The sequence below is a fragment of the Labrus bergylta genome, chromosome 17, assembly GCF_963930695.1.
Source record: "Labrus bergylta chromosome 17, fLabBer1.1, whole genome shotgun sequence".
Lineage (NCBI taxonomy): Eukaryota > Metazoa > Chordata > Actinopteri > Labriformes > Labridae > Labrus > Labrus bergylta.
Genome location: NC_089211.1, coordinates 16,460,487 through 16,487,537, shown reverse-complemented (window position 1 = coordinate 16,487,537; position 27,051 = coordinate 16,460,487). Strand labels below are relative to the sequence as shown.

The 27,051-nt window shown below is 40.8% G+C and overlaps 1 protein-coding gene across 11 annotated transcripts in view; it reads left to right on the top strand.

The window, feature by feature from the left end:
* The window catches only part of LOC109984448 (disabled homolog 2-interacting protein-like), a 158,924-nt gene that overhangs the window by 86,976 nt on the left and 44,897 nt on the right, over positions 1-27,051 (top strand). Inside the window, exon 1 of one of the 11 annotated variants that reach the window (XM_065965895.1) lies at positions 12,284-12,973. The exons of 9 other annotated variants lie outside the window; for them this stretch is intronic. Coding sequence is in view for 1 of the 2 variants with exons in the window: in XM_065965894.1 (XP_065821966.1) it covers positions 19,968-19,990 (23 nt within the window). In the remaining variant the exon portion in view is untranslated. Of the gene's footprint in view, positions 1-12,283; positions 12,974-19,850; positions 19,991-27,051 lie in introns of those variants that run through there. One more of the 11 variants, XM_065965894.1, reaches the window with a different exon arrangement.

The following is a 27,051-nucleotide window of genomic DNA, read 5'->3' as shown; positions in this document are numbered from 1 at the left end:
TCATTATTGAATATCTTCTTCTTTCTGATCATATCTCTGTAAGTCTGTTGTTGCTCTGATACTCTGATCTTCTCTGCATACTTCTCTCATATCACAGAGATAATGTGACCCTTACAAGCTTCCTGCTTCCTCATCTAATCTACGCTGACCTTTCATGGACACTGATGAATATCACAGTAGTTGCATTTTGTCCGCTCTGAGGTTATTTTGCAGCAGCAGAGAGGTTATGTTGGACAATGCAGCATGTGGTAGGGTTAACTTCATCTGTTTATTCTGATAAACAATCTGCACATATAATTTTTACATTATTGAAGAAAAGCACTATTTATCTTTGCCTGTTATATTGCAATAGAGACCTGTATTAGTAATGTTCTGCTCTGTTAGTCTAAGGCAGCACATTGAAACACTTTGAAAGTAGTTGCAGTAATTAGTTCTTGAAAGTTATCTTTTTTTTTTTTTGATTGGGTCAATATATTGCACAGGCTACATATAGCATGTTATTGCTAATTGTGTTGCACTAGCCAGTGGTGGGAGCTGCAAAGATGTAACGCAGTGAAATAAGCTCATGCGAATACATTTCATGAGAATACACTTATGAGTAAGAGATTGCGTCCAAACACATTGCTAGAGATCAGATCAAGGATACTTTGGTTGAGCAGCACTAAATGTAAATGTATGTTTTGTGTGAATGATAACATTTGACAAGACACCCTTCGTAATCATCCAGATATCTTAAAGGCAAACGTTTATTTTCCAAGTCTGTGTTTCTTTCAGTCATGTTCCTGTTTCTCTCTCTCTCTCTCTCTCTCTCGCTCTCTTTGCTTTCCTCCCTGTTGCATCACACAACATGCCGCTTACCATTGTATTTCAGGGTCATTTATGTGTTTTTTGACTCATTAAGCACACAAGCAGGAACAGAACCATCCCCCCTTGTCTCTGTGTATCCAGACCTCTGCTGTGTAAAAAGAATACTCGTCCTTGTGGATTTTTTTTTTTGACAGTGTTTCAATGGAACTCACTGATCTTCATTATCGTGTGTGTGTGTTTGTGTGTGTGTTTGTGTGTGTGCGTGTGCTGCTGTTTTCAGCTCTGTTGGCACCAGTGACTCATGCTTTTTTATGGGGAAAAAACTGCTTCTGTCGCACAGCAGGAAGGCTTTTTCGCCGTCACTCACAGACTTCAGCTCTCAATATTAACAGATGGATAAAACGGCTGAACCGATTTATTACATCCGTTCTTCTCTTCCTGTGCCTGTCCCCTACCTCGCTTGTCTCAGACAATATGCACATCATATGGTCTGTCTAATGAGGTTCGCCTTGCATAGAATAGCATACAGACAGTGAGGGATCTTATACAAGCGGACTGGAGGAGGCTCTGGAAAATGAATCCTCTCAAAATTCGAACAGATCAACCAACAAGACCAAACAAAGACACATTACCAACACACAGCACAAGGAAAGTAGATAAACAGGACTAAGGAGGAACTACTTCTACCATAACTCATAACCCTCTTTTAGATATGAAACACATCAGAAGAACCTACTCTATATGGCAAGATGGACAAATATTTTGCATGATATTGAAATGTCAATGGAGTCTTTCTTGTAAGCCCTATAAGAGTAATAAAAAGTGTGTATCTTATAGAGCATATGTGCCTGAAGTCAGCATTACAATGAGGGTTACTATTGATTTAAGGGTGGTTTATTGAGTCATAGCTTAACTGGATATACAGCCATCATAGTATTATTTTAGTGACCATATAAGGAAGTGATGCAGTGGTATCAGCTTGTGCTTTATAAGAAGCTTTGGCCTGTACCTCTCAATAGCTACCTATAACAGTACTCAAGAGCCCTTGATACAAACCCCCTGTCAGTTTTCATAAAGCTTCACCAATGGTACCAAGGTAATTGTTGCAGGTGGGGGTGTCAGGAGTGCGTATGTGTGTTTGGAGAGGTGGAAAGAGAGCAGGGTGGTGAGGGAGTGAGAGACATCCGTCCATAAATCCAATAAAGTGATGCCATTTGGAGTTATTGAATTCCGTAAACATTCCCCAGGTGGTTCAACTGTAATAACCAACCTTTTCTCTCGCATCCTCACTTCTCCCTCTTCCAACTTCCTTCCACATCTTACTCACTCACTCACTCACTCACTCACTTACTTGCTGACAATGTCTTTCTCCGCTCCTAGAACCCCAACATCTATTAAGCCTCCATATTACAAACCAACACATTATTACGTTTGACTTTTCATTAAGACAGCTTTATCAGTGAGGTTCAGTTTTAAAATACAAAACAATGGATTCACTTCGGGAGATAGTAACGGGTACATTTTAGGCACCACAACTTCTTGGTTAGATAAAGTAAAAAGGTCATAGTTTGATTTCGCTTTGTGATGTCGGTTTCTTGACCATCATACATACATTATGTAACTAACATATCAAGTGGACTCAAGAACATTACAGACTCTCTCCCCATGAGACGTTAACATTGAGTATTTGTTTCACTCGGGGAGCAAATGCCTAACTTGATCAGAGTCCTGCAGCCATTTTCTCATTAAACACTCCACACTGCTGCTCCCTTTAAAACGTCTTTACCTGCTTCAACAGCGCATCAAAGAGTTTAGAGTTAGAACTGGCCGGTAGAATAGCTCTCATAACTCTTTCATTTTGCTTCTTCTCTTGTATTAATTCCCTTTTTCTCTCTACTCTGATATTATTCGTGGCTTCTACTCTCTCCTATCTGCTCTGTTTACACTAACAGTTATGTCTTGTTGCTGTTGTTTGGAGCTGCAGTTCACTGGTGAATTTCTGCTACATTAAACCCAGACTTGTCCCTGAATCATCTTCTCTTCTGTGCCCCCTCTCTTCTTCATTCCTTGCCTCTGTGCCAGCCTCCTCCTCTTGATCATATTTGTCATCATTTTCTTACTCCAGTTACAGTTGTCTCTCTTCATTTTGGGGGAAAGAGTCTTCATTACCAACTGTTCATACTCCTTTTGTTTACCAGTCTTTCCATCAATCCCAGTCCTCTAATAGTGATGGTCACACACTTGTTTATCAGAGATGTATTTAACCCTTTACGGACGCACAATTAAACATATACGGACACATTTTATTGGATAATGATTAGTTGTAATAGCTATTAACTCTGGCATCATCTCACTGTTCCATTCTGATTTCCTCAAACACTAATTCAGTGTTTATTGGGGATGATTGCCAGCACAAAGAAGGCATACACAGTAAGAATGTGGACCTCCTGGACTGTATCCAAATAAGTAATGCACTTAGTGGTGACAACAGTCAAACGCACGTTAACTGATTTTTTTCTGCCAATCTGAAGAAAAGCAGCAGCAGGGCTTTTATTTTGTTCATCGCAGCAGCATAAATAGGCAGGGGGAAGACTGCGTCTTTCTCTCTCTCCTGCTTCTTTTTGGCATCTTTCCCCTCTCGCCATCTCATTTGCGATGCTTCAGCATGATTTGGCGTGGATGAAACAAAGCTTTCAGGGTAATAATGGGTCGTACAGAGCAGGTTTCACCTACAGCCGAGCACTGGAATGGATATCAATGAACACATCAGCAGGTGGGCGATATTACCTCTGATTCATATCACGGTTAGGGATGAGCCGGTTAACTGCGATTAAAAATGTCACTAAATCAATCCCAAAGACTCTTGCGACACCACGTGTTTCTGTTCCCCTCAAAAAGGGGGTCAGAACATTAGTTTCGTCGCAACTTACACTCACTAACACTACACACTAGCTAAATGGCCGGTCCTTAACAAGATAAGCTACATTCGCTTTACTATGGCAGGGGGACCAAGCAGTGGAACTTTATATCCACCGAGGAAAAGGGTGAAGTCGGCAGTGTGGGAGCATTTTTGGTACAGCAAGAATGACCAAGGAGTCATTCAAGATGGCAAAACCTGCCGAAAAAATAATTGCAGTGAAAGGCTCGGATACATCAAACTTGATGAAGCATCTGCCGGATCACCACCCAGCAATAGTACACGCCTGAGTAATAGTAACGCATCATAACGGAGTTAAAAACTGTTGGTGTCAAGTCTTTGAATGAAACATCAAGTTTGTCTGTAATGAAATATAAACGTGTCACTTACAATCAGCAGTGTAGCAGTAACATTTTCGCTTCAGTGAAACGTAAACAAACAGCAGTGATGTTTTTCTTCTTCACGTCTGTGTGGTGTAAGCGCTGGGCACTGTAGGTTAATAAACCAGGAGTAAAATACTGACATTACATGATGAGCTTTGGCCTGTTTCATCTCAAAGATATGATGCCGTTTTGAATTGAAAGCATTGGTACATTTTGAGTTCACATCTTGATCTTCAGAAAACTTTTAAGGATCCTCCATGTTTTGTCTCCAAATGTCCACGTAATATACGTGAACTTATTGTCAGAGTAAACCAACCACAAGAAAAACACAGACATTTTCTATCTCCTGTTCCTGATGGCAACTACAGATGTGCACATGTACAATACAAAATCTAATTTGACTTCTAAGTGCCATTTTTTTTGTCACCCCCACTCAGGCAAACAGCTTAAGGTGTCCTTGCATGCAGTACCACAAATGTTATTTATATGAGAAAATGCTCATGTGGTCTCGCAAAAACTCACAGTTTTCGAAAAACTTGCATTGCTGAACACAGAAGTAGCATAAGACGAAATGATCAAAAAATCAAGTGTTGGTCCACTTCATTGCACTAACACATAATCTATCTACTTGGAGATATATTGGTATTGAACAGGTTTCTGCACATAGACGAGGGGGTGACATCAATAACATTCTTCTTAGGAGAGTCGTTTCACATCCATACAGTTGGCATTCTGTCACTAAGAGGTCTTAACATGCAATTTGATTTAATACCTTTTCTGTGATTGGTGTGAGAGCCCATCATGTAATGTAACAACTGAAGAAGTTGAGGGTTTTTTGCTCGGCATTTTGACGGGTTCTGAATGGTCTCTTCCTCCAGGATTGACTTCCTTACCTTTTTGCTGCTATGGGACTATCTGACTAATTTTGTAGATTATTTTTTTTGTAGATCTATAATCTAATAGCTCTATTTTCTCGATTAGATGGTCTGGTCTCACTAAATCTCTGCTAGGACATATGTTTGTAAAAATATTTTTGCTACATTGTAAATTACAAAAAAGTTTTTTGATTTGGGTATTTATTTTTTTTATTTTTTTTACAGTTTTTCTGCTTACTGAGGTTTCTGTCACCCTCTTGTGGTTGTTAAATCTCTTGTTTTTTTTTGTTTTATTTTTGGTTCAACAGGTGATAATGATTTTTTTCACGACTTTTTCACTGCTTGTCTGCCTGCCACATTTGCCTGAAGAAGATCTTTTGGATCGAAGTGTTGCCCTGTTTAAAATAAAGTGGCTCATTAGGAGCTGAGCAATGTGCAGATTTTTTCTGCAATAATAAGAACGCAATACCGGCAATGGCACTTATTTCACCGCACACCCCTAGCAGAGTCTCAAAACCTAATGCCTCTAATTTTGTGGAGATTTTGAAGCTTCGTGGCATTATCTCTTTCTAGTTGAGATTATAATGAGGGTTTTATTCATTCAAGAGTAACTCACGGTTGTTTAGGTACTTATGCAGCGGTGGGTGTTTTTGAAAAGGTTGATGCGTCCTGCTTTCATAAACCAAGTGCTCTTCATTTGCTTCAAGGACAGAGATGGCTATTCAGGCTTGGAAGTTCTAAGGGTTTGTCTGTTTGCGACCTGTTTCAATATTCTCCTCGAGTCAAACAGGACAAGAAAATACTGAGATTTTTCTTCATAAACTTTGTGAACCTAACAAATGGAATGATGCACATATCGAATTCTTCAATGCATCCATATCTGTCTTTTCAGATTCAGCTAACAGCTCATCACAGTCCTTTAAACCAATACAAGAATGTCCTGTAATTGAAGGTCCCATTATAATATGCTAATTTGCATTTGTTTCCTTTTTTATCTTAATACTGATTGGAAAGGTTTTTCTTTTCGTCCTTTAAGGAAGCATACATCATCTCTAAAGTTAACATAGCAAGTGAGTTTTTCACTGAAGCCGTGTTAGTATTAGGCTCAACATTCAAAGGCGATGTTCTTCATTTTGCTTCTATAATCACTTCACTATCTGTATTCTTTGTAGCAGAATCATCTCATGAGTGATCCTAGTGGTGCTGACACCTGCCCAGCTGGTGGGTTTCGGTGGCTCGGTTGATGTTTAACCCTGCTGGGCCTCCTATGAGCGGGGGCGAGCATGGCCAAGGGTCTCCCCTCTTTCATTCTCTCCCCGGGTAATGAGCTGTAATGGATAGGGCCTTGAGCGTGACTGGAATACCGAGAACCCCATCAAAGAAGCGGCCTGAGCATCCCTTTAAAGGGCTGCTCAGTGCACATGCAAACACTTGTTTACTCATTCATCCCTCTCTCTCTTATCTCATCCCGTCCTTTTTAGTTATCAAGTACAGAAATAATAACTTAAATGCATTTTTGAAGCATCAACGTTTGTGTCTATATTTAAGGAATATATTTTTTTATTCTTTCGGGACTAAAGCATGGGCATGCGGTAAACCGGAGAGTGAGACATATCAGTATCTCCAACAGGTTGATTTCTAAGGGGAGTTATGCGCTGATGGGAAGCTCTCACGTTTCTAGAGCTGCAGCAGCTGTACATTGATAAGTAAATCAATAGATAAGTGGATGGCATCTATTTGAAAACCTTTAAATAATTGAAGCCATATTTTAAACTAAATATGCTTCCTTATTCTACTAAAAAGTGAAATAATAACTTGCTTTATTTCACGATTTATGTTTATACACAGAGTGATGGACTTTGAAACTATCCATGTAGGATTGTTGTGAAATGTTTCAAAGACGATAATTAAATTCTAGACATTATGTAATAAGTCGGTTCATCACGAAAACAATCTGCAGAAAAAATTGATCTTGATGAGAAATGATCTCTTCAACCACCACTCCTCGCCTAAAATGATGAATGATGCACATGTTGCAAAAGTAGTGGTCAACATTTTGGAAACCCAAAAACTGTGGTTACTTTTTTGTTGGATGTTCAAGTAATGTCTTTATATTAACTACACAATTAGGTAAAAAAAAAGGTTCAGTGCCACTGACAAAGTAGATGATACTCACTGCCTCTCGCAGCCCCACTAAAATATCATGGTGATGATTTTTCACCACTTTGCCTTCACTATCAGGCCTCCCCGCCACTTTACTGCTCACACTCTCTTTCAGATCTTTTTTGAGTGTGTGTGTGTGTGTGTGTGTGTGTGTGTGTGTGTGTGTGTGTGTGTGTGTGTGTGTGTGTGTGTGTGTGTGTGTGTGTGTGTGTGTGTGTGTGTGTGTGTGTGTGTGTGTGTGTGTGTGTGTGTGTGTGTGTGTGTGTGAGAGAGAGATGTGTAATCTTAGTGACAGGAGTTCGCCAGGGTTTTATTCTGCCTTGGACTAATAAAAGCCCATATATTGCAAATGTCAAGCCCTCGCATGCCTGTGAGCATCTGACATAGCAGGATATAAAATGAATTTCACAGCACTTCATCTGAACTGACTTACAGGGAGTAGAAGTGTACAAAAATCCATTGTTTCACCATTTAGATCACCAATTATTTGATGGCAATGAACCAAAGTGCCTTAACAACGTCTGGCTAAAAATGAAGCCCCAGGATATGTAAATCATGTCCAACAGAGGGTTGAAGATGTTCTGTGTTTTGATCAAATGTAAGTGTTGGAAAACAGATGTGACTTGATGCAGCGATGCAGCTGTCAGGCACATCTTTAATATTTCAGCCTATAGGAAACATATGCTTTCAATTTTGTCCTGACTATGTGGTAGCGGCTGATTTAGGGAGCAGAGCAAAATCTGCACTGCATCTTAGCTTACCGAAGTCCCTGTACTTGGAGGAGGGAGAGTTTGTTACATCGCCAGTTACCATCTGCCTATCCAGTATGTTTAGATAATTTGCAAAAACACGGAGCTCTTTCCAAGTTTCGTGAGGCTGATCTGCATCATCCTCACTTCTGTTTCTGTTTGTTATTCAAGCCAGCAGTCATCTGGCAAGCTGACATCCATCCCAGTTTTGATCAGTCCTCCTGACTTTCCATGGACTGATTCATCATTGCAGGTGGCTCGCATGACCAGAAGCTGAACTCAGGCGGTGTGCGAAATGCCTCCCTTGTTTACTCACTCACTGCGCCCTATATTGTAGACACCAAGTAGTTTACTCATTAACAGTGAATAGATATTTCAGGCATTATTAATATTGTAAAACTTGATCCACCGCAGCCCGGGCCAACATCATATTTAAAAACCTTTGTAACAGCTAGCAATGGTAGCCTTGAAACCGACCAAAACACACAAATATTGACTGACTGAAAAGTCCAAGTTCTTACATCTCTTCTCCACACAACGAAATCAAGTTTATTTATGTCATATCAGTTCATAATGTTAAGGCTGGTTAGAGTTTCCTTTGCACCCATGACTTCAAAAGATGAGTCAGCTGCAACTAAAACTCAACTGAGAGGCAAGATAATAAATTTATTGTTTTTAAAAACAATAAGCGACGCATGAAGCGACTCATTTCAATCTGCTGGAAAGTGAGAGTTTAATTTTTATATACAGTATGTCTTTATAAGTCACTGTGTGTTAAGTTCTCAGTATGTTGTAGCTTCTAAGTTATGTTGTAAGGGTTGAAGTTTAGTTTCTCTCCAGCTTCTGTTTTCCTAACATCTGAGTTGTGTTACTGTAAATTGCTTATGCTGGAAGTACCCCATTTCCTGATATAGCTGCTTCACAATAAAAGCGTGTCAATGACGTTTAAACCTGGAACTATTGTGAAGAACATTTCCGAAATAGAATATGTTTATCATCGAATGAATGCAGCTTTAGTAGAGCTGCCATTAGAGTTGATTCATGATAATGCTGTGGCAGAAGAGGCTATTGGCCACCAACCCTGATTTAGACAGTAGAGGAAACTGGCTGCCTTGTGAATATGGTAAATTGTTGGTGAGAATGCAAACCCAAAAAGGAGCCCTTGGAGTTTTTTAGTGGCTCCCCAAGTGAAGGTGCTACCATGTAGGCACTTCTTGTTTGTGCAGTTTGTTCCACAATGCCCATAGAAAGACCCGCCTTTTAAAAATCTGAATATAGAGAGTAATCGTGTGAGATAATGTTCTAGCAACAATAAAGATCTCGCTGACTACCTGTATGACAACTCCATACAAGCCTGTGGCTTGAGTTTGTCAAGAAGACTCGGTTTACTTATCTCTCCCCACTCTCTCACTAAAACATTCAGTTCATGAAGAAAGGCTTTCCTGCTGCATAGCTGGAAATCTTTGGGGCATAAAACTCATGTCTTATGACCTGCCTTCTCACATCAACCTCTTTGTCTATTCCAACTTTTTACATCTTTATTGCCGCTGTGTCCACTGCTGTTATACGTATTCTTTACCTGTATCATTAAGTGTGTTCAGAAAACCTTGGTGTAATGGAGCACTTCAGACTTTGATTCAGCAGTGATGAAGCGTAATGGGCTCCTGCTGTGCTTTACCATCCACCACTCACTGAACCTATTCCAGACACTATCTCATCAGACTGTCGTGGTCTATGGGTGTCTGTATTAAAGCTTAGCCACTGTGACCCATGTCTCTATTACACAGATGCATTGATAGCAAGAAAGCACAGGCAGAGATCAAATTAATTCTTTAATTCCTAATGATTATTTTAGCCTTTATTTCTTTTTGACACATTGATACAGCCACCATGCATCTATTTAGTGGATCTCCTGACATTCAACATAAAGTAATATGGGTTTTACTGTGAAATAGAGATGGCCATGAAAATTGCATTTGAGGCACAACAACAGCAAAGCATTGATGCAGCATGACCCAGTTAGAAACAAACATAGGTACCAACGTGTCAAGATGCAAGGTTTTACATCTTTAGCTGCTCATATCTCGTACTTTGAGCTCAAGATGGACAACCAAAAGATTCAAAGATGCAACATATTTCATAGTATGCCCTCATGTAATACTTAAAGGTTGTCCCAGTTAAAAAGTTGGAATCTGTCACAGCCTATCAGTTTGATTTGTAGAGTCTGATTGTTGCATTTTTCACTGATAGCTATCATTGCACAGTGTTGCATGCTCACTATAAAGAGAATGGTACATATAGGGACAGACACTGAAGTAAAGCAGAGATGAGACGGCGCCAGACAGATCTAAGAATCCCTTTAATAAAAGCCGATGTTCTCTGAGTGCTGTCATTGTTAGCTGGATTATGTTTGGGTCAGACGTTCAGCTTTTCATTGTGCATTTACAAACCCTCTCAAACCTCTCTCTGCACTCAGACCACACTCCTCCTCCTCTCCATGAGAAAACAATGTATTTTTCAAGCAATACATTCACAGAGCGTGTTGTCTACGATAATCCAAACTTAACCACATTGAATTCATTTACATCATGCTGCAATAAAGACAAATTCTAACTAGTGAATGACACCATAAACTCAGTTGGTGAAATATTCACTGGATAAATATCAAAGAAAGTATCACAATACTGTTACGAATAAAGCATAATTTTGTCATCTACTTCCATAAATGCTGATTTCTTTTTGCAACTAGTGGAGTCACCCCTGCTGGCAATTAGTAGAAACCCCAATGTCTAGGAATGCAGGTTTAAGGACTTAAACAGCTTTACATAAAGATGCCCTTGAAAATCACATAATCCTTTCAATATGTCCCACCATGACAGAATGGAAGACCGAACATTTCCCCCTAATATGGAAATCTCATCCCACTGGCAAAATCACTCAAAGCTACTGCAGTTTGATTTCTCTTCTCTTACGGCCATAACATGAAGCTCAGGACAACAACAGTACCTCCTAACTGATTATTACTGATTAGATTGCATCAGTGAGGCCTCATCTATTTTTTTTGTTGAGTTCTGTTATAGAAGTTGAAGTCCTCGTGAAATGGTAGAGCATCTAACTGCTATGTTGTGATGTATTTCCAACTGAAACGCGATAGAACCAATCACAAGATAGAAGGGTGGGGGGGGGGGGGGGGGTGGATTTGATTGGATCGTCAGCTTTGGCAAAGCTTTTTAATTGGATGAAAAAATAGTTAAATCCCTTGAGTGCAGGATGAGTCATCAGACATTTGAAACATTTTACAGGAAGCGTAAATAGTTATTTTGATGTAAGATACTCAGATAAAGCGTTATTGAAAGACATTTGTGAGATAATGGCAGATAAATGAACGTTTAGTACAAGACCGCTGAAGGGAAAATGTTTGTTTTTTTTTAATTTGAAGGGGACTTTAAATGTAAGAGAACCACTTCCTGTTTCCAAATATTCAGCCCTTTAGATAATGAAATGGATACATTTAACTTTTTACAACTTTGTACAACAATACTTAAATCAGTACTTAAATTCAGCAGCAAGCTACTGATACTCTTTAAGATGAGGTCATTTAAGACTCAACAACGTGCATGTGACCGGTGCTTTCTTTTAGGATGTGTGTGAACTTTGTCCCCAGTGTGTGTCACCTTCCACACACCCTATTGTGTGGTCATTGTGGTGTGCAATAAATGTGTGTGTATGTGTGTGTGCTTTTTTTTATGTGTGCCGTGTGTCCAGGAGAATAAAGGGGTAGGGGTGATGTCATGTTTGATGACATCATTGCAGACGTGCTGGGAGTGCAGATTAGTGGCCGTTGTTTCTCTTATAAACCAGTTCTCCACAGCTGCCCTGCCTTATCGGTGCTTCCCCCTCCCTTACAGCCTTTTCCCCCCTTGTGCCAGCTCTAAAATAGCCACAAACTTGATCTTATCTCCTCTGCCAGTCTACCAATCCTGCCTTAAATTGAGCGTGGCGAAAAAACCCTCCCTCCTACATTCCTGTCTCACTACCACCAACCCTTTGGCTGGACCTGAGAGCCAAGTAGCTTTGCCAAAGCTGAGCTCCAGCATCATACACTAGTGTTTTTTTTGTTTTTTTTTTTCTGTCTGAGCCTCAGCATGAGGTCCTCGTCTGTTTCTTCAGTTCAAGCTCAGGGCAGGTTGGCGGCACATGCAACAACTCTCGATCCCTTACTCCCTCCCTCCTTGAGTCTTAGCAACAGCAGTCGCAGCAGAAGTAGTGGCTGACAGGGGAAAGCAGCACACCTCACAGTAGAGTTGACAGGACAAAGAGCACACACACTCCCATTAGAGCCACACTGGGGGGGGGCAGGGCCAAGCTGGGCTGGGCTGGGATATACACACACACGCGCACACACACACACACACATACACGTGCCCCCCTCCCTCCAACTCAACAGCATATTCAGGCTCCTCCCTGCGCTAGGAGACAGAAATGGGAGGTGCAGTCAATCACTGACAGAGAAAGAGAGAGCTGGAGTTAAAGAAGGAAGACAAGAAACAACAGAGGAGAAGAGGGAGTAAATCTTCATCATCCCCAAATGAGAGCCAAGAGCCGGGCTGCTTTTAAGTCCATTCATGGGAGTGAGAGAAAACAAACAAAAGACAGAAGAAGAGAGTGTGTCCCATTTCAGAGACAACACAGGAACTAGGGCATGCTCTGTACAGGGTGAGCGAGAGAGAGAGCAAGTGAGAGAGGGTGGGAGAACGAAAGGAGGAGAGGGAGCAGCAAGCACGGTGGTGCTCATTCTCCACCCCTTGCCTTAAAGCAGCAGCAGGAGGAGGAAAGAGAGGAAGAGTCTGATAGAGAGGCACAAGTGAGGAAGCAAAGACGAGAAGAGCAGCGGTCTGCATCGGCAGCAAGAGGGGGGGTGAAAAAAATGGAGCTTTGAAATTGCCTCTGCCCTCATCCATCCCTGCCTCTTTTTTTTTTTTTTTTTTTAACTCCTCCACCTCCCCTCTTGTTCTGGTTCAGCCTTGGTCTCTTTCTCCGCCTGCCTGTGATTGTTACGGGGAATTCTGACAATGCCTGGTGAGTGTTTATGCTGCTTTTCACGTGTCACTCTGCATCCCTTTGTGTGTCGATTTCATGCAGTGGGAGGGTTTTTTTTTCCCGGCGAATGTGTAGGGGATGCTTCATTGAGAGTATTTACGCTCCCCTACCTGTGTGTGTGCAATTTATACTCCAGCTGTGCTTCTCTCTATCAGTGACAATGCAAGGGAGGCTGCTTGCTCCCCTGAGAACACACACACTCTACTACATCCTGCGTACATCCAGGTTACTCTGTCATTATTATATAATTGCTTTAAACTCCCAAGAGGCTTCCATTCAGAGCTTTTTGTGTGCAAAATGATTCTTACAACACTTGGTATGATAATGCAGATATGTGGTGACAGTCAGTGTATCCTCCATGTAGCAACATCACACAAAGCTGGCCTGTGTGACTGAGGGCAGCCAGCTAACATGAATCAGATGACTGGGCCACGCTGTGAGGTCAGCCACCGACTTTGGCTGCCATTCTCAGTCCGTGTCGCATGTTAGAGGCAATTAGCAGTTAAAAGAGAGTCGTGGGTGCCAAGGATTGAGAGTTTGGGAGTCTGAGAGGGAGCAACAGCTCATTTCTTAGAAACATAGTGACTGGGTGAGTGGAAAGGCTAACGTTGATGGTTAGTCATCATTTCGTCCATGCAGGCCTTGGGGAGTAGTTTCTTAGAATCTCTCGCTCTTTTATATTCATAGATAGTCTGAAATAATCTAAGAAAATAGAATAAGGTCAATCATTAAACATCATAATCTCAATTTTCACAGATGAATTAACATTTTACCAACTGTTTATGATGATTCAATTAATTTATCAAACTTTAATAGACAGGTCAATCCACTATGGATAGTCTTTACAGTTGCAACAGAACGGACAATACATGCTACTTACATGCATGAAATCATTAAGTTGAAACATGGCAAGTATACTTTAGTTAAACTATTCTATTTAGTTGAGTATTTCCATTATAATTTGGTTGGTTTAATATGCACAGAGAAAATACAGATGCTGTCACTGTTCCACACAGCCGAACTTCCCTGCAACAGTTTCTGCCAGCAGACAGCTTAAAGCCAAACATTTATTTTCCTCCGAGGTGGCTTCATGGGGGAAAGCCATCTTTTGTTTGGTAAACACATAAATGATAGTTTGATGGTTTCATTACTTGTTGACTGCAGTATACGTTTCAGTGTGAGGGCTCAGCTGGTGGTCCTCTTGATTGTAGCCCCCCTGAATAAAACCATGCTTGACTTCTGCACATTATGCTACAGGCATTAATGTCAGTCTGTGTTTATATGCAGAAGCAGTGTGATCCTTTCTGCCCCCCACAGCCTTGGGTACTGTATCTGCCTGCCTGGCTGCCTGCATGCATGTGAAAATATCTCTTTGTACATTCATGTATTTGTACATACTGTATGCAGATATGCATATGTTGGGAGCGTGTGTGTTTTGCTTCTATTTTAAGGGGCGAGCTTGCTCACCAAGACGAGGAACGGCAGAGTAAGAAATAGAGATGTTAGTCATTTTCACAGCCTTTGACATGCAGCAGTTGGAGCAAGAGGGGGAGATGGTTACAGCCAATATGAGATGGAGATAAGAAAAACACATTGAGAAAAGGGAAACAAGATGACAGACAGTCTAACATATATTGCTTATATGTTCATTTTCTTCTGTTCTAGCTATGCACCAGTTTTTTTTTTTAACGTCTTATTCATTGTTCATGCACCTTCCAGGATTATTCCCTTGTTCCCTGTTGTTTGGCTGTTCTTATGTAATTCACAAAATAGCCATTGCAGAAGTCCCCAATTATGTAAAATGATAAAAATGAAATGCAATATTTTCAGGGGAAGGCAGGAATATAGACAGAGCTTAGCTTTGTACAGTATCTTTCCTCTCTTCTCGTCATTCTCTGAGCTTCCTGTCTCCATGTAATTACTCTGTCATAGATCCTCTCTGTGATGTCCATTGATTTACTGAGAGCCAATGAAGTAGAGCAGAGCATTTGATCAGACGCATGCACGGGCAGGGAGGAGTGGGTCAGTCAGTGCTGCACGCCCAGGGGCCACTCAACTGAGGGGGTCAAGAGGTCTCAACCACTGGCGGTTTAGAAAAGAGGGGGAGGGAGGCCAGCCGCAGTTAAACACTTAATCAACAACATTAAATCATGAACACACAGGCATGAACATCCAAGCTAGCACAGGTGTTTGCTTAGGGATTTCCTATGTATAACTTCCATGAATAGAAATGTAATTTAAAACTTTTAAACTTCAACTTTGCTGAATTTGCTTGAATGTTCTTAGTTGTCTTACAAACAACTCATTAAAAAAATGGCATCAAGATGATCTGAACCCTTCATCTGAATCCACCAATAACATCTAAGCATACAGCAACCTATGTCGACCAATTGACAGGTCTGCAACTGGCACACTATTTTAAACGTACTCTTCCCTGCTTGAACTTTGTTACTACGACAACAACCTCAGAAACAGGAACATACATGCTAAAAATGGCAGAAAGTAATACAGATTTAGAAGCAGTTCTTTCAGCTTCTGTCCTTACAGGTTTATGTTTTATTCTGTTTTATGTGATGTTCTCTTGAGGAGACGTTGCAGTTCTAATGCCACGTGTTTCATCCCCAAGTGCAAATGTTCCACCAAAACAAATTTGCTCCCATAGCTGCATCCTGAGCGTAGCGTTTCCCAAGACGATTGTGATTGTTGCAAGAAATATGAACAGACCTGAACATGTTTTTTTCTCTACGTGCAGAACTATAATGGGTTAAGCCGGACCTTTCTCTAATGCTGGCACAGAACAGTCTGAAGAAAAGTCTAGCTATTATAGGCCAACAGGATCAAAACATTTAAGGCAGATTATAAGCATTCAACACAGATACAAGCACATAAAAAGTACAGAGGTTTGTTGTCCTCAAAATGACCAAACTGAAAATGACTTAGAGCATGAAAGGCATACAGAATGATAGGCTTTATACACAAATGCTTCTACGAAAAAAAAAGCTTCTTTTCAATTTCTTTAATCCTTTGACATTGGAGGTTAGAATATCATCTTTAGTCTGACTTGTTGCCTGAAAGGATAGATGCTGGAAATAGGCTGCATATAATACATTCAGTAACATTATTCTGGATCTTCTCAGCCTGGCCTGGGAGGGGGGATGAAAGAAGAGCATATGTTCATGATGGGCAGCGCTGTGCATTGTCAATAATTGAATCCCTCATTCGAGCTCTCCTGCCCTGAAGGCTGTGCCGCAGTCAGTAGAGCTCTCAAGCATAGGTCCTACAGTACATGACTATATGCCCTTCCACTGCCATCCTGTTTATATCTTACATTTACCTAAACAAAAACACGGAGGAACGATGAACTCTTCCTCTCCTCTGTTGTGTCCCTTCCTTTATAGAAAGCTGTTTTATAAAAGCAAAATGGAGGCCAGGTTGGGTTAGAGAAGGATGGGTGACAGGATGCAGGATTGGATCTCTAATGCCTATATTCAACATAGTCACACAGACGCCATTTTCCTCTGATGTCACACTACGTGTGGGGACCCGAATTGATGTAATGTTGAGCTGTTTGCCATCACTGTCAACAATAATGAAAACAAGCTAACAGTAAAATCTGCTAGGTAATTACTTTCAGCTAGCTGGAGTTGCGTACGTAAAAGGGAAATTATTAAGTATCAGTAATAGTAGCTATCTAGTAACTGCTAACTAGCTTGCAATGTCATACAGAAATGTGTGCAAGCTAACAGTAAATGAATAGAATAGAATAGAATGTCTTTATTGTCATTATACAATTGTACAACGAAATTATTTGGCTTCACCTTAAAGTGCACACACATATAAGCATCCACAGCTAAAACCAACAAAAGAAGAAATAAAGAAAATATACATTGAGCTGTCAGTTATGGTAGCTAGCTGATAACTGCTAGCTAGCTAGCTAGCTTACACTGTCTACAATAATGGGAGCAAGCTGACAGGAAATGTTGCTTGGTAATTACCTTCAGCTTGCTAATGTTACTTATGTTGATGTTAGCTTGCTAAAAGTAATGTTAGCAGTAATGCAAACCGTAAAGTTATCTAGGAATTAGTCGAGTGCTAATCTAACTTGGGATTTCACTCTTGGTAGCTAATGTTTTATTATGTATGTTTGAAATTACATTGAATGTTTGTTGGTCATTTTTTGGTCAATCATACGGTAAAATGATAACAATTGCAAATTGGGGAAAATGAACTTCAAAATTATGAAACCTTATAGTTTCAAATTGTGTGTACCTCCAAAGGTAAAAGGCAGCTGTGAATATGTTAAATTGCTTACAACCACCACCACCCATCCTTAGCTTCTTCTGTAGGAGGAAAAAAGAGACGTTATATTTGGCTTAGGTTTATCTTTGAAAAACATTTAGCAAGATTGCCAACAATGGCCTCATTCTAAAAAGAGGTACCCTTGCCAAATTCCTACACGGATGTTATTACCTTTCAAATTTAAAAGCAGAAGTGTCTAATTAAGTTTGATCACTGACAGCCCAGATTTTGTGCAGCAACATTCACAGTTATTCATTATTCTCAGTCTTGCCCTCCTCCGTATTGCAGTGATTTTCATATTCTCTCTACTTGACTCACTGGAATACTGATGTAAGTTCAGTTTGCTCTTCTCACAATCTTGTCAGTCTCTTCATCTTTTCCTTCCTCTTCCCTGCCCTCTTATCAGCGCAAACTTGTCCAACATGTCTCACTCTCTCTTTCTTACTATTTCTCTCTCGCTCTTTCTCTCCACCACCCACCTCTTTGCGATGCAGACTTGTGGAAGCTTGCCTGGAACGCAATGCATCCACCAGTTTCCTTGCTTTCTACCCTCCCATCCTTCTGTTTACCTCTGTCCAGGCAGGCGGGGCTTTACTAAACAGGTTAGCGGTAGCAGGGGGATAACTTCTCAGAGGGGAGGCCTCAGGGGAGCTGCCTACAAGACACACAGTTGGCCAGGAGGGCTCTTTCCAAACCCACCCCCTCTTGTGACCCCGTCCTGTTGCCCGCTACTGCTGTGCATTGGGCTCATGACCTTGCTCTTACTCTACCCACACAGTCTCTGGCACGATTTGATATTAATTTTGTGCGTGTTAGGCTGTTAGCACAGAAACTTTGCCTTACACACTAACACACACATACACAAAGTAAAAAAAAGAAAATGAGAACAGAAGGCTATTGTTCAAAATGCTTTCTCCTTGAATAATGTAGATTTTTAGATCTGTCTGCATTCCTCTCCTGCTCAACGACTACAAACAAATATCTACAGATAGAACGGACTCACTTTAATCTGTCCTACATTATATTTGGAAGCTGTACACTTCAGACCGCCCTATGAGGTATAATATTATCATGATCTAGACCAAAGGAATGAGGAAATCCCTCAGAGAGTTTAGTCGCCTTGGCTTTGTAGTTAACCTTTACCCAGCCATTCTTCCAAACTGCAAGGCATGCAGGTCTGTTTACTGGTGATAAGAGCGAGCAAGTCTAATCCATTCTATCAAGAGGAACGAGTACATTAAACCTCCTCTAGTTTCACCTCCCAAATTATACTTAAATTGTTTTGGGACTGGAGAAGTGGTCCACCAATAATGCAGTGTAATAGCCTTCCCGCCCTACAGTTCACAATGAATTCCATTGTTGAGTCAGACTGCCTCTGCTGTAGCTCCTGTAGGGTCTCACTTCTGTTTTTTTTGGGGTTTTTTTTACATAATGACGGCTGCAGATTGCTGAATGATTGAACTGAAATTTTCTCCAGTTGTTTACGGAACAGAAATACTTCAACTGGACCTGTTTCCATGTAATTATTTCACGAGCAATGGCTGGCATTTCTGGGGCTTTGGAGCTCAAACATCGTTTTGAATTTGAGCATCTCTTGACTGGACGTCTTAACATTAGTCATCCCTCACATGGTCGACAGCTATTGAACACAAACATACAATACATCTGGCAGCGCGTCTCCCCCCCTGAACCTGTCTGGCCTCATATTCTCCTTCTCACATTTGCCCAGTTTTTTTCTTTTTCCTCTCATTTCCTGGAGTCCTTCTCTCCAGCCAAAGACCTAGCATTTTCCCACAGAGTGTGCTGCTCAAGGCTGGGCCATTGTTTCCTGCTGCAGGGAAAAAACAAGGAGGGAGGAGTAGAGAGAGGAGGAGGAGGCAGGCCAGGCTGACTTCCTGACTGCCAGCTCTGAGTTTGTGTCAGTGTGAGAAAAAGCAGGGGAGACAGTTCTGATGATGACAAAGGATCTTTGCATCTAAGGGAGTGACTTCAGCTAGAAAAATATAGATTTTGCTTTATTTTTCAGACAGGAGCACCTATATAACATTATAACAGGCTGATGGCTCTTTCTGTTTTTCACCATTCTCTCTCTCTCTCTCTTTCTTTTTGTGTTCAATCTGTTGTCTCTCAATTTGGAAAAGAGGGTGTAGGAGTATGTTACACTGGCCTGGCAGTCCTGGCACTGACTAAAAAAGATTATTACTATTCAAAATCCACATCAAAAGTGTAAGACAGATAAACAATACAGGAAAGGAAAAGGCTGTTACAATAAAACCTCTGGATAGAAAAACAATGTACATATAAGAAATACTTTTCTTTAATCCACAGGATCTTTATTCAACAAATCCCTCCAACTCAACCTCTATAGTTCCATGCCTTGAGCATTAGGTTTTTGCACTACCTCATCACACTATAGAGTTACACTAGACCATGGGCAAGCTTGTCCGAAATAACAGCACTGTCTTTTTAAATGGGATGTGGAGAGGGGTGTGTTAGTAGCAACAGACATCCTTTGGGAGCGGTGTGGTGTAACGCAGAGGGCAGAGCCTCCAGCCACGTTCCCAGAGTCTCAAAAATAGTCGGGAAAACACTGAGACCAGCCACTGGTGAGGAATGCGACCCAAATTGAAGCTGTGTGTTTTGGGGATCCAGTGCGGAGAGAGTCTGCTGGACAATGTTTCACATATTCAGTAAATCGTAAGTGTCTTTTTTTGTTTGTTTTAAAAGTCAATCTTTGGAGCGCTTGTTGCTGATTATTCAAACACAGCTGCACATTGTGGTTTTTTGGAAACCTCTGTCTCTGCATCCGCCCACAGTTCACTCAGGACAGCAAATTGTAGCTACATTTAACTTTCTTCTGAAACCTAAATGCCAAGAAGTACTTTCAGCTGGAATTTAAATGTAAAGAAAGTTTGAGAATGTTCATTAAAACAGTAAAAATGCAGCATGTCAGAAGAAGGTGCTGGGAAAAAAACCTGGGACACGCTCAGACTTGCACATGAAGACTTCAGGGCGAACAGCGAATCTTTGCTTTGGTGTGCAAATAAGATCGTAGTATTGACAGCCCACGTTACCATTTAGAGCCAATCATGTGCTATAGCTTCTTCACCTTTCTAAATTGGGTTTTAGAAAAGCAACTTTGAAAGCTGGAAAATTGAGGGAAGCAGTTTTTGTAGAGATCACAGGCTTGATTTTGTTTTTGCCATCAGAGTTTTGCCATCTTGCGTGGGAAGATGAGTCTCTGCCCTCTTTTTCTCCTTGTGAACTTGAGTGTTTGCCTGTTCCTTTGTCCAGTGCCATGGGGGTGTTTGAATATTCAGGTCGAGAAGTCGAAAACACACTTCCTCATTTTCTCTTTTCCTTTGCACATGGTGTTATTAGTTACCCAAGCACCAGTTATGCAAGAGTTCAAAAGGAAAACCTTTTTCTGATTGCAACTAATGTATATTTTCCTCCCAATTCTGCATGGTTTCCATGCAGTTTGGTATGCATTTGTCTTTCAAAGAGACACAAACACAAGTATGTGAACCTATAAACACTCTTTGGGACATGAGCACAGATGCACACACCATATCTGCGACCTTGGCGTGTCTTAAGTATTCTCAGCCTCATGGTCAAGGCTGAGTCATTACCTCAGATATATGACTGTGATTCTCCTAATACACTATTATTGTAGCTATAATGGCTTATAAGGGATAGGAAATGTAAAGGTTCAAAACAAGTAATGTTCTGTTTGGCTGTGGTATGGCGGGGGGTTCAGTCATCTGTGTAACCTATAATTTTATTAATAGTGTTATACTTCAATGATTCATGTAAGGACATTATTATTTCCCCCTTCTCTTCTCTATTAAGGTCAGGTTTTTAATGTTGAGGGACAGACTCTCAAACCACTCTGACACCTCGCTGCCCTTCAGGGTTTAACAGTTAAGGATTGCTCAATGGCCCGAAGCCAAATGATAAGGTTGTTAATTGGGTAGACATTGGCCCAATTAAGCCAACACTTTCATTATCCCCCTGTCTTACTTTGGTGATAGCTCTATTATTTTGCCTTCTTCTACCACTGCTTCCAATCTTCCCTCTGCAGAGGTATTTTAGTGCAGAATTAATGAGAACGGAAATGGTGGTCAAAGGTTCTTTTGAATTTCAAAGCCAAAAGAAAAGGATGTTTCTTTTTTCTCGCGAATGCTGTTTTCTTAGGTTTCAAAAAATGAATCCGCTTTAACCTGTCAAGGATATTCATCTGCAGTTTCCATGTGGACGAGTTGGCTGGTGTTTTAAAGCACATAATTATCACAAACACATTCTAAAAGGTAACCAGCCATCATTAAGCACCTATTCTGCAAAAAAGTATCTCAGCCGTTAAGATGAAAAATATTTTAATAGTTTCAAAGAATACAAGGATACACTGTAATGATTGTACTTGTGTTGAAAACATGTTATCAAAAGACACATTTGATTTGCACTTTTTCAAAATAAACAATGCAGAATCTATACAGTAATATATTGTATTGATTTGGGTTAATTTAATTTTGCCTGTGTGAAAAAATCAATAATTGGCCAATGACTTAACTCATTCTGAGGCTCAAATGAATACTGATAGTGTAACTTTAGGATCAGGTCAGTCTGTCCTGGGGTCCACACTGAATCTACTACTACTGAAATTACTGCACTATAAGTAGATCATTTTTTTATAAAATCAGCTAAATTGATTAAATATAATAGTAAATTTTAAGATGTTTGTATGAAATGCACTAAGGAGAAGGGTTTCCTGTGTTTGGAGGTTTAGTTAGATTTAAAATCCGGGAGTGCAAAAATAAAGATGACAGCAAAGGTTGTTTTGAAAGAGGTTCCAATAATTGATGGGCTTTTTATTTTAAGACGTTACCTGAAAAAACACTAAATGGGAACAGATAATGACATTTGGTCGGATCAAATATACGAAGGCAATGAAACTGAACAAGGATTTATATTTGTTGAAAAGATGGCTCTACGTCCGAGGAGTAATTTGTTTTGATATTTATTTTGTCAAATTTTTTTTGCGTTATCAAAAATGTGTTTCGAGTGTACCTTCCATTTTCTGGCAGGGTCCTTTGTGTGAGTGAGTGTTGTTACTGCTTGGGGGATTCCACTTTTATGTGAATGTGTGGGGGTGACGAGTCACAATAGGCCATTTAGACATGAAGTCATGAGACAGAACATTCCACGAGGCTGTGTGACAAAAACAAACAGCGTATTCTTGTAAAGCCATATTCAATCACGTTTTGCACTGCAACCACATGACCCATAAAGTGCATTATTTTAATCAATATTCCGATCACAGGGCAGCGGTTAATTTTGGGAAAGCCATTAGTCATTAGTATGACATTTGGACTTTGCCCTCTGACCAGAGTTGTTACTTAATGAGTCATTCATTGACTTTTGACCTCATTATACATTCTCTGTCCTTGTGGTGTTTTGGCTGCACTCATGTAATTACTGTGATTAGATCCATGAATAGTCATTTTAATGTTAAAAAGCTCATTTTACTGTAGGAGCTACATAATATGCTATCATAACCCTTTGACTCTTCCCTGGGAACAGGATTAGCCTGAGTAAGACAATTGCACCACATGGGTCACACCTTATGGAGCTTCACATGCATTTCTACTTGGGAAATCATCACAATAAAACTTCACAGTCCATGCAGATCATCACAGGTAATTTGCATGTGGTGCTCTGCAAGCTGCTCGCATCATCTCCCTTAGTCTCGCCGTGGTTGGTTGAATTTCTCGGCCAGCTGTTCCGTTCCCTTCTACTCAACACGATGACCTCAGAGAACCAAATCCCAGCCAGTTCAGCGCTCCGTATTCCCTCCTGCAGTGAGTGTCCTAGCAGATGTTACACTGAATTACCTTCCAGCCCTAGCAGGGAAGCTACGCTCTCACTGTAAATAAGCTGTGCCTGCATGCGTGTGTGTGTTAGCTGACAGCCTGGCTTGGTTGCTGCGTTAGCTCTCCCAACAGTTGTTCTCCTGCCACCTGATCCTAGCCAACTTTTCCCATATTGTAGAATATCTGCCAGTGCTTTGAGTCAGGCATCCCTGCAGACACCTTAAAAGGAGCCTGGAGTAGCTAATCATTTGGATACTAAGTGTTAAAGCCAGCTCCCCCCTTCTTAAGTGTAAAGTGGGAAGGGCCGTGCTTTGCTTTGCTTGTGTCTCATTCTTGCCTTTAAAAGCTTCCTTCCTGCCTGTAAATGAAAGGCAGTCTTTGTTTGTACAGAGCTATTCCTTCTATACTTAAGATGATGTGTGCTCCCATCTATAGTGCTAACTGGTTCTTCACAAAAGCGGTCACACCAAAGCTTTGAGATGCCCTGGGCAGTGTGTTTCTCACCATCTTCCCCAGTATAATCTCTCTTTTGTCTTGTGTGCATTAGACCACTGGCGGTGTTTGAGCCTCAAAAGCCGACGCCATCAACCAGCACAGGTTGCTGTAAAGCGCTAATGCACTGGATATGCATCAACTCATGCTTGACTGTGCCCACTCATCTGTTTTTACCCATCTGTTTAAATGCACATAGTCGTGTTTTCATTGTAAGCACTTTCAGGACTCAAAGATGGTCACGGATGGATGGGCAGAGTGGATGGTTTTTGATTAAGAGTATCAGTCTAAGTGTGGAAATTTTCCTCTCAGGGCTTTATGCAATGGGAATAATAGTATAGCTGTCACATAAGCTGCCCTTCACTCAATCAAATCCTAAAAACATACGTTCTGTCCCCAGAGGTCTGTCTTTCTCTACAGTGTGTCAAACTTCAACAGAGAATGAGGTTTGCTCTGCTGTTCTGTTCACTGGACTTTTTTTTTTTTGACCTCCCCTTATCGGTGTTTGGGCTCTGAGGCCTGTTGCCACATGTCAGCGGTTCAGCTCGCACATCCAGCGTTCTGCACCAGCACCATCTGACAGGATCCCCCTCATCTCTTTCCCTTGCCTCCTACTGACTACTCTTCTTTCTGTCTCTCGCTATCGGCCAGACGTTTGTATTATTGTCGGTATTCTCTTGCCACCCATCAACCAACTGTTCTCTCCAGTTGAGATGGCAATCGACAGATGGCAGACTAATGCAGGAAAACAGGTAAACCCAAAGCCTTGAGTTTGACCTTTTTTTTCATACTGGTTGACAGCTAAATGTAGAAGTGACTTGTGAACATAATTCATTTTCAATTGAGACCATACATTAAAAAGCAACTACTGAGGTAACATTTTGAGTTAGAAGTAGGGTAAAGTTGTCATAGATAGCTATGAAATCAAATTGCAATCAACAGAGGTGCCCCCTGCTGGCCATTAAAAATAATGCAGGTGTAAGTCACTTTTGCATAGACTTACTTTTGAAACCAAGAAAATATGAAAACTTCCTATAGACAATTTTTCTACAAACATAGCTTGATAATAATGTGAATAATATTAACATGCAAATGGAGACATTTGCCTGTGGTAAGTTTAACTTGCTTGTTGATCTGATACTGCCACTTTCTTCTCACCAAGCACAGAGAGACCAACCTCACTCGGATCAGATAAGCGATCAAGCCCGTGACAGAGTACCCTGCAATGTGACAGACACGTAATTGTTTCATCACGGCCTCTGGTCCTTTCCGCTGAGTCAGAGCCAACGCAGTGGGCATAATGGACACTTTATTATGTGACAGCTCAATGCAGGAACAACAGCTTATTTGTCTGATGGCCTGTCTCTGCAGCCCATGTGTTTCATAATCAAGCTTGAACAGTTAGTGTGTAATTCATGTTTTAGTGTTTACTCGGATTTGTCCCACTTTGATGTTGGTGTTCAGACACAGGTGCTCGAGAGTGGTTGTTGTTGCTGGCTAGTTTGAGCCCAGACTACAAGCTGAGCCAGGTGTGAGGATCAGTTGATGAACTTTGAGACTCCACGGGGATATGAATATTATGAAAACTCAGTATGCTGCAACCTCACCTTCAGTACACTGTTACAAATAACTTCAACCTCTGTGCTGCCGTTCTTGCGAAAAATATCTCACATGGTTGTTAATCTACATTTCTGCTCAACCTTCTTGTAACATTTAAAGGAGATCAGAAACCAATGTGTTACTTATCAGGCTGTTCTTGTGGTTGTGCTCTGTCTTTAATCTTAGTTCAAATGATGTAATGTAGAGATGCTTTCAAATTAGAGGGGGATTTCTTGGTTGTTGGCTCATGGCAGAGTATTTGCAATACCAGGTCAGAAGCTCTTAATCATCACTTACTGCTGTTCTGAAGTTATTTTCAGAATCCTCAAACTTCACTGCAGAATAAAACAAAACTTTAACCTGTCCTAAGTCAGGTATAACTAAACTCTATTTCACCAAGGTAGCCCAAAATAGTAACACTGTATTAAAATTAACCAAATGAACAAGACTCATTATCAGTGAATGTGTCTGCATTCATGTTTATTAGAATGTTTGTACATTTTCTTTGCCGGATACAAGTTATATATTTCAAAAATGTAATGACCTGCTTTTCACAAGGATCAAGTTAGGAGAAGCACATCTATCATTTTCTCTCTCAGGAAGCTTCTGCATTTGTTATATATCCACTCTGTAAGCCAGCTATTTCCTTTCAGCTTTCTCCAAGCAAAACGCTGATAGAATTACAATCATTGACTTGTTTTATTAGAAGTCTTCATGATATTGTCACTAATGGAAACAAAGCCAACAAGGTTGTGTTGGCATCTGTAGGACAGTATAAGAAGTTTGGGAACCACTGACCACTACATCTAACATCCACATGAACAACAGCTGAAGTCCTCAAGATTGCCAGTGCTATATCTTTATTTGTTTGCCGACTGGTTCACAGGTCTAATGTGTCTGTTTGGTTGGGAGCCTTAATAGCAAGTAATTGCAGTGCCAGTCTCCAAGTGGAAAGCATATTAGTCGTTCTAAATGTTGTTCTAACAGCAAAGCTAAATGCTGTGTAAACACTGTGTAGGGCGGCGACCACAGCAAACACTGTCGGCGAGAAGACTTAACATCAGACTGCTCAGCGTTAGCATTACCTGGAGGCCTATCTTGAGGAGAGTTGTTTAAAGTTATGTCAGAAGCTTTGAGGTTATTTTGCATGTCGTCACACCACAGAAGGAGTTTTGTTTCCCATGTGCAGATTAATACCTCTTCACATGCATTACAGCGTGCTGTTGTTGTACATGTAGACCCAGTTGGATTTTCCTTTTTTAAAGGCACTGTTATTAGGAGTTGCAGTACATGAATCCCTTGTGGTCGTACCAGCCAGCCAGCAAGGCAGTGTTTAAAAAGTCTTAAGTGCTCTGACGCCTCTATGGGCCCAAAGTTTTAGACTATATCAGATCCCAGACAGGCTATCAGATGAACTCTTCTTACAGGATGCAGAAACAAAGCGGACTTGGCGCAGCCCAGACACACTCAGAATCCATTACTCTGCTCTGAACTTACTCCTAACTTAGTTTGTATTGAACCTGAGCTGGGCATTGGGCATAAAGAGCTCAATCTGTGCTGATAGGATCTGGTCTGGTGCAGAGGCACAAGTTCCTAAAAAGTGAACTGCCAGCTATCAAGGTGTTTTTTTATGTAAGGGATAGCTAATCAACTATCATCAATAGTTGGATCATACCCGTTTATTTTAGGTTAAGTCTGAGATACTAAATTCAAGTTTGAGTATCACCCGGTTAGGTGATATTTTATTATTAGGTGCGTTAGGTTTGCGTTTTTATATGAATATATTAATCGTGATTT